Source organism: Equus przewalskii, chromosome 14 (genome assembly GCF_037783145.1).
Source record: "Equus przewalskii isolate Varuska chromosome 14, EquPr2, whole genome shotgun sequence".
Lineage (NCBI taxonomy): Eukaryota > Metazoa > Chordata > Mammalia > Perissodactyla > Equidae > Equus > Equus przewalskii.
In genome coordinates this window covers 13,104,660-13,120,979 of record NC_091844.1, presented here as the reverse complement: position 1 = coordinate 13,120,979, position 16,320 = coordinate 13,104,660, and the positions used below count along the sequence as shown (strand labels likewise).

The 16,320-nt window shown below is 53.0% G+C and overlaps 1 protein-coding gene and 1 long non-coding RNA gene across 2 annotated transcripts in view; one reads left to right on the top strand and one right to left on the bottom strand.

Annotated features, from left to right (window-relative positions):
- Positions 1-16,320, top strand: part of LOC139075695 (uncharacterized) — a 318,375-nt gene that overhangs the window by 95,407 nt on the left and 206,648 nt on the right. The window lies entirely within an intron of this gene.
- Positions 4,816-12,599, bottom strand: LOC103544502 (MAL-like protein). The gene is made up of 3 exons (XM_070573606.1): positions 10,728-12,599; positions 8,658-8,780; positions 4,816-6,446 (listed from the first exon to the last, which is right to left on the bottom strand). The coding sequence occupies exons 1-3, from the start codon at positions 10,821-10,823 to the stop codon at positions 6,384-6,386; spliced, it is 282 nt and encodes a 93-aa protein (XP_070429707.1). The 5' UTR covers positions 10,824-12,599; the 3' UTR covers positions 4,816-6,383.

Below are 16,320 nucleotides of genomic sequence, written 5' to 3'. Positions count from 1 at the left end.
CATAGGCTCCCAAGCCCCCTGATGACCCAGCTTCTACATGGACCTCACGGCGCCCCACCCTCACTGCCCCCTGAGACAACTCCACGTAAATGCACCTTAACGTGACCACGTCCTGATGTAGCCACCCCTTAGCCTCTCGGCACCTTGACGTAGCTGCCCCCTGACGTCTCTGAATCTTGCACAGCCGCATCTTGACGTAAATACACTGTGACGTTACCACACCTTGGATGAATGACACCTGAACCTACTGTCCCTGGACCTACAGGAGCCTCTGCCCTCTTCACCCTGGCATAGCCCCACCTGACACGTCTCTGTCCTGATGGGCCTGCCCTGGGTGTTCCAGGGTAGGGACACCCACACCTCCCAGGTCATGGATAAGACATGAGTCTTGAAGCCGTGACATCCCTGCCTGAGCTCACAGGGCTGGAAGAGGCAGGGGCAGCGTCCTCTGCGCTCTCCTTGCCGCCCTCCGCCGTCCTCCTCGGTCGGGCAGGGAGCTGGGTGGAGCTGCCCAGGGAGCCGGCCCTGCCCTCCTTTCCTCCTGGAGGGGGCGTGGGTCTCCACGTGAAGAAAAACAGGCACCAGGAAGGGGGCGCCCTAGAAATAGCTGCCGCAACCACTGCCAGCCTTCCCCACACAGGAGTGACGAGGACTCCACCCAGTCCCACTTGAAGGCCACAGTTACCTCCCTGGACCCAAATCCACAGGCCTCTCAGGTCCAGCCTGACACTTTGGAGGCCTGGTTGTGGCAGTTCTCTCAGAGTTGCTCCTTGATACTCGGGCCTCGGGGCTCCAGGGACACTTAATGACTATGTCAGCCCTGCTCTGTGCAGGCCCAGGACCAGGGAGCACTGGGAAGCAGCTGTCAGCCCAGGGAGCTCCAGTGTCCACGGTGCTGCCTGCAGTGGGGCCCCAAGGCCACCAGAGTGGCACTGGGCCCTGGAGGTGGCGGCTGGGCTCTTCCTCACTGTACGTGAAGTTCTGGGGAGAAAGGAGCTAAACTGCCACACAGGAGTCCAGGAGGAAAAGGAACGGGGCAGAAAACAGCCCTTTGTCCCGGGATGGCAGAGCGTGGGCTGGAGGTGAGGACCTGGAGGGCTCAGGAGTCACCTCTGCCATCAGTCCCTGCAGCCTGGCTGTGGCCTTTGCACATCCCTGTCCCTGTCATCTGTGCAGGGGCAGAGCACTCAGAGCTGAGGGTGGCAGGGCCCAGCCAGGGAGGGTAGGGAAAGGCAAAGATGATAAAAACATCCAAGAGCCCAACCCCTGCCCTCGAAACCTCCTAGTCCAGTGGGGAGACTCCAGAGTGCAGGGGGCAGTGCAGTGGGACACAGCACACACCCCAGGGGCAGAGACAGCTGAGGGGGCCATGATTACCCTTAGGGGATGAGGAAGGCGTCCTGCGAGATGAACCAGAGTTTCTCATGTGGATGAGCAGGTCAGGGCCTTCATCTCCCCAGGAGGAGGGAAAGGAGTGTCCACCACATGCAGGACACAACAGCAGGCTGAGCGGCCCCAGCAGCTGTCCTGACGCATCAGGGCGGGGTGAGGGCAGGTGGGGCAGGGTGGGGATGCAGCTGGTCATGGGCAGGGGCCAGACCTGCATTTCGGGCCTGGGTGGCCACTTCCCAAGGGGTTTGGACTTTATCTGAGGGCGGTGAGGGATATGAGCCAGGGAGGGACAGAATCTGATCTGTGGCTGGGGGACAGGCCAGGTGTTCCTGCAGTTGGTGCCTGGCTCTGGGGACGCAGGTCCTGCGGTTCCCAGTGATGAGGGCCTGGGGGGCAGTAGGGAGAAGACGGATTCCAGATCCTGCAGGAGGAAGAGCTGGGGTCAGGCCTGAGGGGAGGCCAGGCGTTGGAGATGGAGGGGAAGGCGGGAAGCAGCCCGCCTCTCAGGTCGCAGCGCCCTCAGCTGCTGTGTTAGCAAGCTCACCACTAGGGATTAAACAGAGAGCCATCTTTCTACACTGTGCGGAGGCCGAGGAAGGAGGCGGCTGGTGCTGGTCCAACAGCCACCAGTGTCCGGCTGTCCTTGCCCTCTCCTTGGCAGTAGCCCTGGCCGTGTTGTCCTTGCTCAAGGCAGGAAGAGGAGGTGACAGTGTAGTGGGTGAGGTGGTGTCTGCCCAGGTCACCTCTTCAGGCTGATGGACCCCCAGCTGCTGGGGAGAGCAGTGACCACTCACCCATTACGGTCTCGACCTGGAAGCAGTGATGGCTGATGTGGGGACACAGGCTCTGCCCTCTTGCCTCAGGCAGACACGCTGCAGGGGTGGTCAGCTCATGGGCCGGGCCTCAGCTGCGAACTTATTGCAGACCAGCTCCCCCCTCTGCCTGGTCCTGCCTCCCTCACCTGTCCCAGGGGCATCTTCCAAGAGCCCTCCCCAGTAAGCCTGCACACACAGCCTCGGTCTCGGAGTCCATGTCCAGGAAACTCAGTCTAAGACAGCCAGTTATGTCTGAGCCCTTAATCAGGAAAGTAAGAGGTTTCCCAGACCCCCCACCCCTTCCTCCCCTGGAGCAGATCTCTGCTGTCTCTCAGGGGCCAGAATTGAGCCCTAGCTGCCAGGGAGCCTGCCCACATTGCCGCCCTCAGCAGCATCAGGGTCCTGTTAGCAAAGGAGAAGCCAGAAATGGGTGTCAGGGGCCTGACTGTGATATACAATTTATCAACCTGCAGCTGATGGGAAAGTGGGAAAAGAGCTTGGCTCAGGGCTAGTTAACATTCCTGGGGCAACATTCTGCATGTTTGATAAATTGGGTAATGTTTTTCTGTTTGCTATGTTTTGAAAACTTTTCCTTACAGCTAAGGGTCAAGACAAGGAAGAAAACGTGGAGAAACAGCGAGGTTGATGGTTGAGAGGCCTTGATCTACGACTTGAACGTCCAGTGTAGCATTCTGGGTGTCAAATCCGGGACGTCTTCTTCTTCTGTAAGGTGAGGATCTGGTGCCTCTGAGTGGGCTGGTCCAGGGAGCAGGGCCTGGTGGGGAGGCCTGGGGAGCAGGGATGGAGATCCGCGGGGCAGGGCAGGGAGGGAAAGTGGGGACCAGAGATGCCCCTCCTGGCTTGAATCCCCTGTGAGGTGCAGCCACAGGCTCTGGAGCAAAGGTAGAAGGTCAGGGGACTCGGGTCAATGGGACGCTGTGGGTGGGCAAAAAGCAGTGTGCTTCCTGGATGCCCCTGGTGGCTGCCTTAGAATAAAAGAGGCCTCTAGATGGGGCCTTGACTCACCCCAGGGGCTTAGTCACTAACCCCGACATCCCTTCTCTCAGGACACACACACGTGGGAGATGGAGGGGCTTAGAGTCCTGTTCCAGACTTGCACACAGAGATAAACCTCAATGCACTGAGGCCCTGGTCCCCTAAGTCAGTAAAGGTTCCTAGGAGTTAAGCCTTGGGGTGGTCCAGTGTCACTGTGGAAACATCACACACACACCCCCACCATCTGTGAACTGCTGGAGGTGATGGCGGAACTGCTGTGTGATGACGAGGCTTGGAGAAAGGGTTGATCTGTAGCCTTGGAGATGGCTGACAGAGGGACAGGTGTGTGGGGAGCAAGGGGACTTGTCATCCTCTGGGGTCCCAGGAAGGGCGAGATCCAGCAGAGGGAGAATCCAGCAGCAGAGCGAGGGATGTGAGCTCTGCAGATTTAGGGGGTTGGCGCTGCTCCCTCAGCGCCCATCACGTTGACCACGAGCCTGCACGCGCGCGGTTCTCCCCGGTCAGCGTCCAGTTTTCGCTGAGACGAGCTCCCCTCCCAGTTCCTCCTACGAAGGTCGGGCACAGATTTGGGGGCAGGAGGAGGGGACCAACACCCTGCCAGCTGAGGGGTTCTCCTGTCCCGCTGTGGCTACCCCAGAAGTGAAGATGCTGTTTATTTTCAAATTTTAACATTTTTTAAATTTTTTCCTATTTTTTTAAATGATCATAGCCCAGTTCTGGGTGAAGTGGAACCTCTGTCTGTCCTGGACAAAGCCGCACATCAAACCTACCACCGGCTTGCTCAGCGTGGGGCATAGGGTGTGGCTTGTGGGACCTGCGTCCCAACGCCCTGGGACCCCAGAGCCCAGCTCATGCTCGGTGCTCAGGACATGGTTGTGGGTCATCTTAATCTGAGTTCCCCTGAAAGCTGACCCTGAGGCGAGGACTTGTGTGCAGGAGGCCGGGAGCCCTGTGGGAGAGTGGAGCACAGATGAGGTCAGGGAGCACAGGCAGTAAAGCCGGCACCCTGGCCCAGGGGGCGCACTCCTGCTGGAGCTCTGAGGAGCCATGCGGGGCCCTTGGGTCTTCCTGCAGAGACAGGAGCCTGGGGCGGCCCTGGAGAGAGGAGAGCTGCCCCCCAAGGTGGGAAGAGGGCAGGGAGCTGGGAGCTGCAGCAACTGCAGTGACCTCGGGGGGCCCTGGGCTCAGGGCTGGTCCACACGTCTGCACAGTGATGGGGAGCTCGCAGTGTGGGACAGAAGGACAGCACCCGGTGAGGAAGAGCAGGAACAGGAGGCAGAGGACAGCAAGGGTCCACTGCCCACCCACCGAGGCCTCTGCACCTCCCAAGCCGGCCAGTGCATCCCCAACTTTGCCTAAGCTGTGGGTTTGGTTTCTGGAACTGGCACCGAAACGGTCCTTACTGAAGTTACACCAGGAGCCCCGAGCCCTGGGGACAAACTTGGCCTCCCCACGGCTGCCCCACAAGCAAGGCCGGGTGGGCTGGGGCCTCCAAACCCTCACGGGGCACTCTGGGTGCAATTGCTGTCAGGACCTGTGACATGGGAGCCAGTTCCAGCTGCTGCCATCACGAAAGCCACCAGCTCAGTACTTTTACTGTGCAAACACCTTTTATTTGGATGTGGCTACTCAGCAAATATCGAACAGGGATCGTCCCCGATGGCTGCCAGGCAACAAAGTGAGAGAGAAACGGTGGCCTCTCAAGATCTCGGGGCGGTTAGCCAGCAAGCCGTCAAGGACAGTGAAGCCAGAGGTTTCTCTCTGGTGACTCCCTGTGCCCCACCCCCGCCAGGCGCAGAGAACAGTTGACACAACTGTAAGGCCCGGAATCGGCAAGGACAAGTCCCTTCCACGTAATAAGTTATTTCATTTCAGAAAGACAGTGGCACCTGCGGTCACGGGGCTATGCCCAACCGGCCGGGGTCAGGAGCCCCAGCACAGAGACCGAGGACCAGGGGCTGGAGCCCCGCACAGCTGGACAAATGCCAGAGCACAACCTTCTGCTGGAGAACAGTGACTTTGAACCAAGCACCTTGATGTTGTGTTTCTGTGCGCACAACGCCAGCCTTTTGCTTGAGAACCGCCCCAAAGAGCAAACGCCTGCGCAGGTCCAGGCCCCTATGAGCCCCTCATGCATGAGGCTACTGATTGTCCCAGGCCCCACTCAAGGGGGTGGAGGGCAGTGGGCACACACAAAAGAGCACAGACCTGGGATGGGGTCGTGTCTGGCCTCCTGAGATGTCCCACGTGGTGACAGGAGCCCAGAGGAGAATCCTTGCACGCGATGTCCTGCCTCCTTCCTTGAGGGTCTTGTCTGAGGGACAAGGTGGCTCTAGTCCTTACGGGGTGGGCACTTGGAGGCCTCACACAGGCATCCGCAGCCCCACAGTTCTCTAAGAGCCCTGACTTATGGAGAAGCAGGTCACACCCTCCCCTCTCTGTCCCCTCCGCCCCTCCCCAGGTCTTACTGTCTGACAATTTTGTAGTCGGTCACTTATTTTCCCCACAAATCTACCCTCAGAATTGACTTTAGGCAGATTTCCCTTGGATCTCAGAGCTGGGAGGGAAGGGCAGGGAAGTGGAGCGGGGGATGGCAGTGTGCTCCTCCCCGTCAGCATCTCTGGGATGGGGAGGGGTCTGGATCACTCTCCAGAGCAGAGGCAGAGCCTGGAGCCGGAGCAGGTCCGTGGATCTTCTTTGGATCTGGAGGCGTCGGCAGCACCATTTCGATTTTAAGAAAGTGAGGCTGGATGTTCCCATAAACCTGCCACAGGGAACCTCGCTGCTGAGGCGGAAGCCGCAGGTGGGGAGACAGCGGCTGGTCTGGGAGCCTCAACGGCAAGGCCGGGAATTAGTTTTCTAGAAGATGGAGTTCCATGTCAGATAATTCCAAGAGACAGGTACTTTTCCAGGCCAAAAAAAAAAAAAAAAAGTAAAAACAGTTTTTCATATTCATCCTAATGAATTAAAATGTCCCAAACAGATGTGCCAGAGTGTGGCTTCATCGCTCAGTCTGAAAAGATGGTCTGTCAATTCCATTGATGTTTTTGTTGATCTTCTGTTTATCACCCAGATGGCAGACGTTGAAGATCACTTTTGGGAGCCAATCACCCAGCTTCTGAAAGGGCCTTTCTCGCGGCCGCGTGGCTCCCGGCCTCTTCAGTGGTAATAGTTGCTGAAGGCGTGGAGAATGTACAGCAGGGTGGTGATAAAGGCAAAGAGCTGGAAGAGGACGGGAGAAGGAGTGTGTGAGAGACGCCACTGCCCTCAGCCCCTGCAGCCCGGAGGCCACGTGTTCTGACCCCACTTCACCCCCTGCACACTGCCTGGCCTGAGGGCAGCACCACTGGACAACTGCTCCATCCTCCTTGAGACTCGCCATCCCCCGGCATCCTGAGGTCGCACTCCCCGTGTCCTGCTCAGACCACGCAGTCTCCATCTCCCCTGCAGACGTGTCCACCTCCACCTGCCATAAAGGGGGCTCGTCTCCACCCTGCCCCTGCCGGGCCCCTGCCCACCGCCCGTCACTGCCTGTGCTCTGACCACTCCCACAGTCTCACTCACGGCCCAGAATTCTGCTTTGGGCGTCTGTCTGTCCCCTCCATGAAGGCCTCAGAGGCCCCCAGCTCTCAGCGGTTCACCCTGAACTCCTGAGATGTCCTCACCGGCCTCCACAGCTCAGTGGGCTCCAGGACCCGCCTCTCCTCTGGTCCAGTCACCAAGCCAGGAACCTGGGACCCCTCCCTCTCCTCCTTCCCCACCCGCCACGGCCAAAGCCCCCCAGAGTCGCCTGATTGTCCTGCCTGACCATCTCTTGGTGCGTCCACTTCTCCCTCGTCTCAGCCGCCCTCATCCGTCGCCAGGACCTCCCATGGCCTCAGCTTGTCCACTCCTGCCCCCTCCTCCCTCTAATCCGCCCCAAGAGGAAACGTGGTCTGGCTGCTCTGTCACATCGTTAGACGGTGTGATGGCTCCCACTTCCCAGGACAGAGGCCATCGTCCCAACACACCTTCCAGGCTGGCCGGCCGTTCCAGCCTCACTTTGCCCCACTGTCCATTCACAGTCTGTTCTCATTCATTCATTCATTCATTTATTCCTTCAACAAATATCCTTTAGGCACCTGCTCTGCTTCAAAACTGACAGTGGCTATAACAGCAAACAAAATGTTCAAACACCCCTGTCTTCATGGAGCTTACATTCTAGTGGCAGAAGCAGGAAATAAGCCCAATAAACAGCAGGAGAGTAGGTTAGCTGGGGACACGGGCCCAGGAGGAAATAAAGCAGGAGGGGGAGGGGATGCGGGGGGGTCAGGGAGGGCCTCACTGAGAGGGCGACATGTGAGAAAGGAACAGAAGGGGCGAGAGAGCTGCCTCCTGGAGCAAGGGCGTCCTTGCCAAGGCTGAGAGAACAGTGTGTCTGTGTGTTCAGGAGGCCAGTGTGGCTGGCAGCGCACCCGGGGCGAGCAGCAGGAGGGGAGGTGGGAGCAGTGCTGGGCCGGGCTCTGAGGGGGGGGGCCTCGGCTGGAGGGCCGAGTTGAAGGCAGTTAGAGGCTTGATGCGGAGAGAACGGAGGCAGACAGGCCGGGAAGGCAGCTCAGCTACCTTGCGGCCCCCCAGTGCGTCACTGTGCTGGCCCGCACCCCATCTCATGCTGGGGACAGCACCCCATACTGGACCCCTTCTTCCTGCCGCCTGATCCCTCAGGAGCCCCCAGCCTGACACAGGACTCCACCTTTCTGATCACAGTGACTGGTCAGGGGTGGACTCAGACCCAGTCCTTCCTGGGGGGTTTTCAGGGGAAGATTAAGGAGGAAGGTCAGGGGGCTCCAGAGGAGGAATCTTCTGGCTGTGAGCTCCCTGCCACGTGAGGGCGCCATTCCACCAACAGAGAAAGAGGCTGCTGTGCAGAGCCTGGAGAGGGGAGGCAGGGCTGCCTTGAGTCTCTGCTCCCAGGGGGCCTGAGGTCTAGGGGTCCTGCTCCTCCCACAATTCTCCTGGACCACCTTGCCTGGGGTCTGTCAGCCACCATCTTCCCCTTGTGGACTTCTGTCATTGCAGGACACACAGTTCAGCCATGCTGGGGAATTGGGGCTCCATCCACAAGCAGTGGGAGCCACCAAAGATCTTCAGTAGGAGAGAGATGTGTTTCAATTTGTGTTTTGTAAAAAATATTCTGAGTCAGTGCAGTGGCTGGAAGAGGGTGCAAGGCTGAGGTGGGAAAACAGAAGACAGAGCTGACACCTGAGCTCCGGCCTGGTGCTCCGTGAGGTGGGCACACCTGTTCACACAGGCACAGACACACACACACACACACACCCTCCCCCATCCTCCAAGCTCCCTCAGCCTGAGGCTCAGGTTGTCTGCTCCCCATGAGACAGAGTTAAGCCTCAGGCGATGCCCCTGTGCCGTGGCAGTCACTGTCCCAGCACTCACCGAGGCTGTGGTGTTGATGAAGTAGTTGGTCAGGTTCTGGGTCTCAGAGACGATTGTGGAGTGCACCTGCAAGACGGCCGCACTCATGTACAGGATGGCGGTGGTCCTGTGGTACAGGCTGTCCTGGAAGGCAGAGCAGAGGCCTTGTCACGTCGGCACGTGAACAGGTGAGCACTTTCCACTCGGACTGTACAGCTGAGAGGAGGGAGGGAAAGAGACAAGGCGGCTCCTGAAACTCCTGCTTTTTTAGGGGGGCAGTGTTTCTAATGAAATATTTACGTAGCCAACAATAGTAGATTAATAAATGGCAATAATAATATTAACACTAGCCAACATTCATTGGGTGCTTATTCCATGCCAAGCTCTATGCTAAGCCCTTCTCTCATTTATCTCATTGAACCTTGTCAATTTGGAGGAAATGAAAGCTCAAGGTTAAGGTCAATGAGTAAATGGATGAGCCAGGATTTGAACCCAGGACACATTAACTCCAATGCTCTTAACCATGAGTGTTGTGAAGACCTACTATGTGCTGGCACTGTCCTCACAATGTGCACATGTTGTCTCCTTTCATTTCCACAGCTAATTTCATAAGGCTGCTTCTATCATAATCTCCAATTCACAGCTGAGGAAACTGAGGCTTAGCTACCAGGTGGGAGGGCTGGGAGCGTCAGGCCCATCCGACTCTAGATTTCCAAACTTGATCCTCTGTGTTAAATCTCAGCAGTGTTCTTCATGTCGTGTAGTCATTAAAAACGGTGATCAGTTCCGGAAGGAAGGTCATAATAGGCAAATCGGCATTTTGCATCCCCTAATGAAACAGTCAGTTCAGGAAAACTCATCAGTAGGTGATTGAAAGCATTAGAGAAAGAATTGATGGAGTAAGGCTGCCACACGGAAAGAGGGACCGCCAGTCACCATGTGTGATGTGACGTGAAGCCACCTGTGAAGCGTTCTTACTGGAAAGGTTTAACCCATATTCCACGAAGCCTTTAGTGCTGACTCCCAGTCGACAGGAAATTCAGGACTAGAGAAGCAATTCAGGTCACACCAGGAAGAAGCCAACAGACAAACCCCAAATGGGGGACCTTCTACAGGACGGCCGACCCAGGGTCCTCAGCAAGTCACTGTAGGGGGAGCCCTTCTAGATGAAAGGGGCCCAGGATCTCTACCTACCCAGGGCAGTGCATGGCCTCGTGAGGACCCGGATTCAAACAGGCCAGCTGCATGAGGCACTTCAGACGCAACCAGGGGAACACGAATGTGACCCGGGTCCCAGACGGTGCTGAGGGATCCCCGTCAGCTTTACATACGTGTGACAGTGTGAGACAGTTTGCAGGGTCTTTGGAGGCTACTGACGTGTGTAGAATGGGACAACGTGATGTTTGGGATTTGCTTTAGAATTCATCAGGAAAATGAAAGGCTTGATGTAGCAAGTGTGGTAAAGTCTTGATGATGCTGGAATCTGGGTTATGGTTATATGAGGGTCCATGATGGAATCCTCCCTACTTTTGTAAATGTTTCAAATTGTTCAATATAGAAAAGTTTTAAATGGTTATCATGATGATGAAAACCTAAAAAAATTAATGACCTAATATTAAATGAAAGAATCAACATCCAGAATTATTGGATCAGTGTGATTCTATACACATTTTGCATAAAATTTACCAGAAATATGGAAGAATGAACCCAGTGACTGTGATAGGACCTTGAGATTGGGGTGATTTCTTTCCTACTAACGTTTCCTTCAGTGCTTCTCCAGTGATTTCACCATAAATAAAATGCATCAGGACGGGCTCTCACAGGAACGTACAGAGCGTGTGTACTCCGGACGAGGACAGCATGGAGGGGGCGGCAATGGAAGGTTTACTCCAGCAGACGATGCCTTCATTCCAGTTTAATAGGAGACACACGGAAATAAAAAGTCCTGGTTCCATGGGGGCTGAGCCCAGGAAAGGTCTCTGGACCCTTGTCTCTCGTCCTCCCTCCCTCCCAGAGGGCCGTTGTCCTCACATCACCCAGGACGTCAGTCTGGGAGGAGCTCGAGGCCTGGGCCACCCTCGCTCTTCTTACTAGGACTTTCCAGGACTTGTATTTTTTGTAAAATCCAAGCAAGTAAGACAACAGGAACATGAGTGAGATAAGGAACGAGGTGAGCGAGACGTACATCACTCATCCTTGCAGCAATGGCTGTGCTACCCGGGTGGCGGCCACCAGGATCCAGACGCAGCACCAGAACACCTGTAAGAGAAAACCATGAACAAGGGGCTTCATTTGTCTGTGCGGGCACGTTTCCCTTTGCTGGGCATACTTTTTGTTTTTTTTTTTTTAAGAGATTGGAACCTGAGCTAACATGTGTTGCCAATCTTTTCTTTTTATTCTCCCTAAAGCCTTCCCAATACCTGGTTGTATATTCTAGTTGTAGGTCCTTCTGGCTCTCCTATGTTGGATGCCGCCTCAGCATGACTTGATGAGTGGTGCTAGGTCTGTGCCCAAGATCCGAACCAGCAAAACCCTGGGCTGCTGAAGCAGAGCACGTGAACTTAACCACTCAGTCACAGGGCCCGCCGCAGTTGCGAACATTTAAAACATCAAACATTTTCACATCAAAAATCCAGATTTCAGACATTTCCTGAGAAATCCACAATTCTGGCCACAGTGAACTCATTTCCTAGGGCTGAGTAGGCTGAAACAAGTTGTGACTGTCTCTTTAAAAAGGATCTAGAGTCCTCAGTGGACCACATCCCCCCTCCTCCAACCCTATGCCATTGTGTTGCACTTTCCCTGTTGCTCACTGTCCCTGTGGAATAGTGCTCTCCTTCTCCTGGCTGCCTTCACCCACTGACAGTGCCTGCCTGGTCCTGAGGACATTTGGTTTGGAGCCTCCAGAGTTATAGTATCTGATGCCCTGGGGTCAGTAACCAGCTCGGCGATTCGGTTCCAGCTTAGTCAGCTCTCAACTCTGTCCAGCCATTGATTATTTCTTTGATGGACAAACCACACCTTTGTCCTGTCCTGTCTGGGCTCTGCCTCTGTTTGCTTTGGGGCTGGGCTTGCCGCATGTTGCTGAGCCCAGGGGAGGAAGTAAGTGTCCACCAGACGGCGTGTTTAGTTAGAGGCCTGGAGAGAAGATGGACACGAGCACCAAGTGTTTTGTCGTCGGTTTGTCTCAGACGTTTTGAGCCCCTCTCCTTCCTGGGCCTCCTCGGGACGTCACTGTGAGCCTCCTCAGCTCTCCCTCCTCACCCCTGTTACGTCTGCGTTTTTAGGTGCCACAGAGGCTGGCAATCCCAGGAACCCCCCTCAGTCCATTTCTCCCTGCGGCCTTCAGCCCCACACGTCCACTTGCCCACTGGACGTCTCTACTTGGACGTCCCTCTGTGGGGGCCAACCCTGCACTTGCATGACCCTGAGAGAGAGAGCGCCTCATTAATTTTGTCCCTAGACTCCTCATTTGCTTCATCCTAGTTCTGGCCCTGCCCCTCAAGCTCCTCAAATCCAACAGGTATCTGAACCCATGGTCACTCCCAAATTCCTTCAGAACCCACCTGCCTCAGCACCTTCTGAGAGAGAGTTACGGGATTGGGAATGAGGGTACAGAGCCCTTCAAAGATCAGGATAATGTCCTATTTCTTACACTGAATACTGGTTACACAGGAGTTTATCTTTCATAAAGTAATAAAATAATTTCAAAAAAGAGGAAGAACTTGAATTATGAGACCACTGGAGATTTGTGTTGATTGAGAGGGGGAGCCAAGGATGGCTCCTGAGTATGTGGTTTGGAGGAATCACAATACCAGATTTTAACACTTTCTATAAAGTTACAGTAATCAAAAGAGTTGCCAGTGCAGGTGACTCACATTTCTGCCCATCTCAGGAGATAGCTCATCCCCTCCCCTAGTTCTGCTGCCTTTCCACATAAACTTTAGAATCAGCTTGTAAATAACAACAATATTTATCTGCTAGGATTTTGATCTTATTAATGGTATAGATCAATTTAAGAAGAACTGACATCTTTACTATGATGAATCTTCTGATCCATGAACATGGTATGCCTCTCCAATGATTAAGATGTTCTTTGACTACAAATTTGTTATACATTTGTCTTCTTCTTGATTCTTTGGAATTCTTTCTAATAATGTGGGTCTCATTGACTATTATAAATATTTCAGATGTATTCTGCCAGCACATGTGTCATACATTTTATGGTGTCTTTTAATGAACTAAGTCCTACATTTTAATGTGTTGAATATGTTCATCTTTTCCTTTGCAGACTGTACTTTTTTAGTCAAGTTTGTGAAATCTTTCCCTACCTTGAGTCATAAAGATGTTTTTGCATCTCAGATATTCCTTTGGGAATTATGTTTTTTCTTCCTGAAGTTCAATTGTTAGTAGTTTCTTTAGGAAAGGTCAGTTGGTAGTAGTCAGTTTGATCTGTCAGAAAATGTCCTTATTTTTCAGCTGACAATTATTTCCTCTCAGCACTTCCAAGACATTTTCCCCCTGTGTTCTACATCTTTCCATGTTATTCCACTGTAGTCTGGCTCCCATTGTTGCTGCTGAGAGGCCAGCTGTCAATTGAACTGCTGCTCCTTTGTTGGACTCTGTCTTCACTATCTGGCTGCTTTTAGAGTCTTCTCTCTATCTTTGGTGTTCTGCAGTTTATGAGATAGTGATACAATATGTCAAAGTGTGGATATCCTTTAATAATTTTGCTTGATATTCATTTTATATTCATTTCCCTTTATATTCATATTCATTATATGCCATATCTGATAATTCCATTATTTCAGTTTTGGTAGCCTGATTCTGCAGTCTATGGTTTCTGTTAACTTTCATTCCTGTTCTCTTTTTCTCTCCTATGTTTCATGAATTTTGATTGAGAGCTCATGACTGTGGGGTGGCTCAGTTCTGAGTGATGCTGTCAGAACCTTCTAGACTAAACACCTCCACTTACTTCTGTCCAGCTTAGCTGAAAGATACACAAGCTTCAGGTTCTCCTTTTCATGACATCTCCCTGGCTTTCTGGGACAGGCAGTTCTCATCTCACAAACAATACGCAGACATGGACATGTCCCCCCATCCCTGGTGAGGCTCCACTGCTGCTGGCCTGGGGAGGAAGAGCACTTTAGAATTTATGGAGGATTCATGGCCTCTTCAGGAGAGAAAGGGAGCAGGAGGTGAGAGGCCAGAATAGACCAGGGAGTTGACCACAAGCCAAAGACCCCTGGGCTCTTATAGGGCTGGACAACATTCCAGAAGCCTGGCTCCCTTTCAGCACCAGCTCTGGGAGCACATCTCCCCGACCCTAACATCAATCTCCAAGGGAATTGTGGGAGTCCTGGGCTGGGCCTGGGACCTCTTGTGAGTGCATTGGGGCTACCTTGTCCTGAGGAGGGGGCGTGGAGGGACAGAAGCTGCTGGGTACACAGGGCATCAGACAGGTTTCATTGTTTAAAAAAAAAAAAGATGCCCCTGACTGAAGAGAAAACATGAGTCTCTCAATGGCAGACGCCCTGCCCCTGTGGGACTGTCCCCTCTGGTTAGACCAACTGCCTCTGTGCCTCACTCTTTGGCCCCAGCATTACTGAAACTGTCTCTCTCATGTCCCCATATTTTTCTCATGCATCAGAAACCATAAAGCTGCCCACACCCGTCAGTCACGACACATTTCACATGAACACGGGAGACAGTCCGTGAGGAGACGCCCTGAGGAAGGCTCTCTCCCCTCGTGCTGTGCGTTCACCGAGAGGGATGCACGGCAACACTTTCTCTCACTCGGAATGCCCCACCTCTGGCTTCGTGCTAAGAATAAGCCAGATGATTAAAAAATGAAAAGGTGGAACTCAGGAATTAAAGATTCTACAGAAAAATGCCCTCCACAGTGGGGAGGGACATGGTTTCATTTCCTTCCAACAAGACCCCAGGGGCCTGAGAGGAGGCGACTCAGCGATGGAGTGGGGAAAGGCCCTGTGCACTCGCCGTCTCCACTCGAAGGCAGAAACCCTCTCCCTCTGGCCAGCAGGAGCCGGGGGGCCAGGGTCCCAGAGAAGGGGAGTCTCGCCTGGGAGGGGATGGGGCCACCACATCGTGACTGGCAAGTGGGCAGTGTCTGGAGGCTCAGTTTCCCTGTCCCTGAGGGTGGAGGGGACGCAGAGGGACCGAGTCTCTAGAATCAGCTCCTGGAGACGGAGTGGAAGGTCTTTTCCAAGGCCAAGCTCTCCTGTCACGTTTGTGGGGGACCCTCTCTTCCCATGTCTGTTTCTGAGATGAAGGCCCAAGTTCAGTGTAGGGGAAGAGTGTAGGGTGAGCTTCTGAGATGCAGCCCAGAAGTTTCCTAACATGCTGGAGCTCTAAGCCAAACGCCTCTATTAAGGCAGCTGCTGTCAAAAAAAGTCCCTCAGTTGGTACTCTGATCATTTAGGTTAAATTCCTTCAAATTTGATCATGTCTTTCTTTAAACAGCCGTCTCATGTTTCATCTTCACATGCAGTTCTTAAAGATTTGCACCGACGAGGGGAACATCTTAGGCTGTAGGAAATGACACACGGCTTCTCTACTTGGCATATTACCTGTGCCTCTTGCCAGCTCTGACCTTAGGGAAACTATCTAACCAGCCCGGCCTATTTCCTCAGCAGTGATTTAGAAAAACCCAGTATCTACCTCTTACAATAGTTGTGAGGACTAACCCAGTTAATTGAGGACACATACAGTAGGCACTCAATAAATGCCCGCTGTACCATTATTACGAATGGTGAAGGACTGGGACACTTTACCAGCAGTCACAAGTTTATTTGAAATGCACTAAAATCTTTGTTCTTTGACGCAGGGGTGGGGTAACTCGTTCCTCAAAGCCTGAAAGTTGTTTTTTTGTTTGTTTTTTTAAGAGCACTTATTTATTTATTTTTATTAATGTTATGATAGATTACAACCTTGTGAGATTTCAGTTGTACATTTTTGTTAGTCATGTTGTGGGTACACCACTTCCCCCTTTGTGCCCTCCCCCCACCCCCCCTTTTCCCTGGTAACCACCGATCAGATCTCCTTGTCAATATACTAACTTCCACCTATGAGTGGAGTCATATAGAGTTCATCTTTCTCTGACTGGCTTATTTCGCTTAACATAATACTCTCGAGGTCCATCCACGTTGCTGTGAATGGGCCAATTTTGTCTTTTTTTATGGCTGAGTAGTATTCCATTGTGTATATATACCACATCTTCTTTATCCAATCATCAGTTTCTGGGCATGTAGGTTGGTTCCACGTCTTGGCTATTGTAAATAATGCTGCGATGAACATAGGGGTGCAAGGGACTCTTGGGATTTCTGATTTCAGGTTCTTAGGATAGATACCTAGTAATGGGATGGCTGGGTCATAGGGTATTTCAATTTTTAACTTTTTGAGAAATCTCCATACTGTTTTCCATAGTGGCTGTACCAGTTTGCATTCCCACCAACAGTGTATGAGGGTTCCTTTTTCTCTACAACCTCTCCAATATTTGTCGCTCTTGGTTTTGGATGTTTTTGCCAATCTAACGGGTGTAAGGTGATATCTTAGTGTAGTTTTGATTTGCATTTCCCTGATGATTAGCAATGATGAACATCTTTTCATGTGTCTGTTGGCCATATTCATATCTTCTTTTGAGAAATGTCTGTTCATGTCCTCT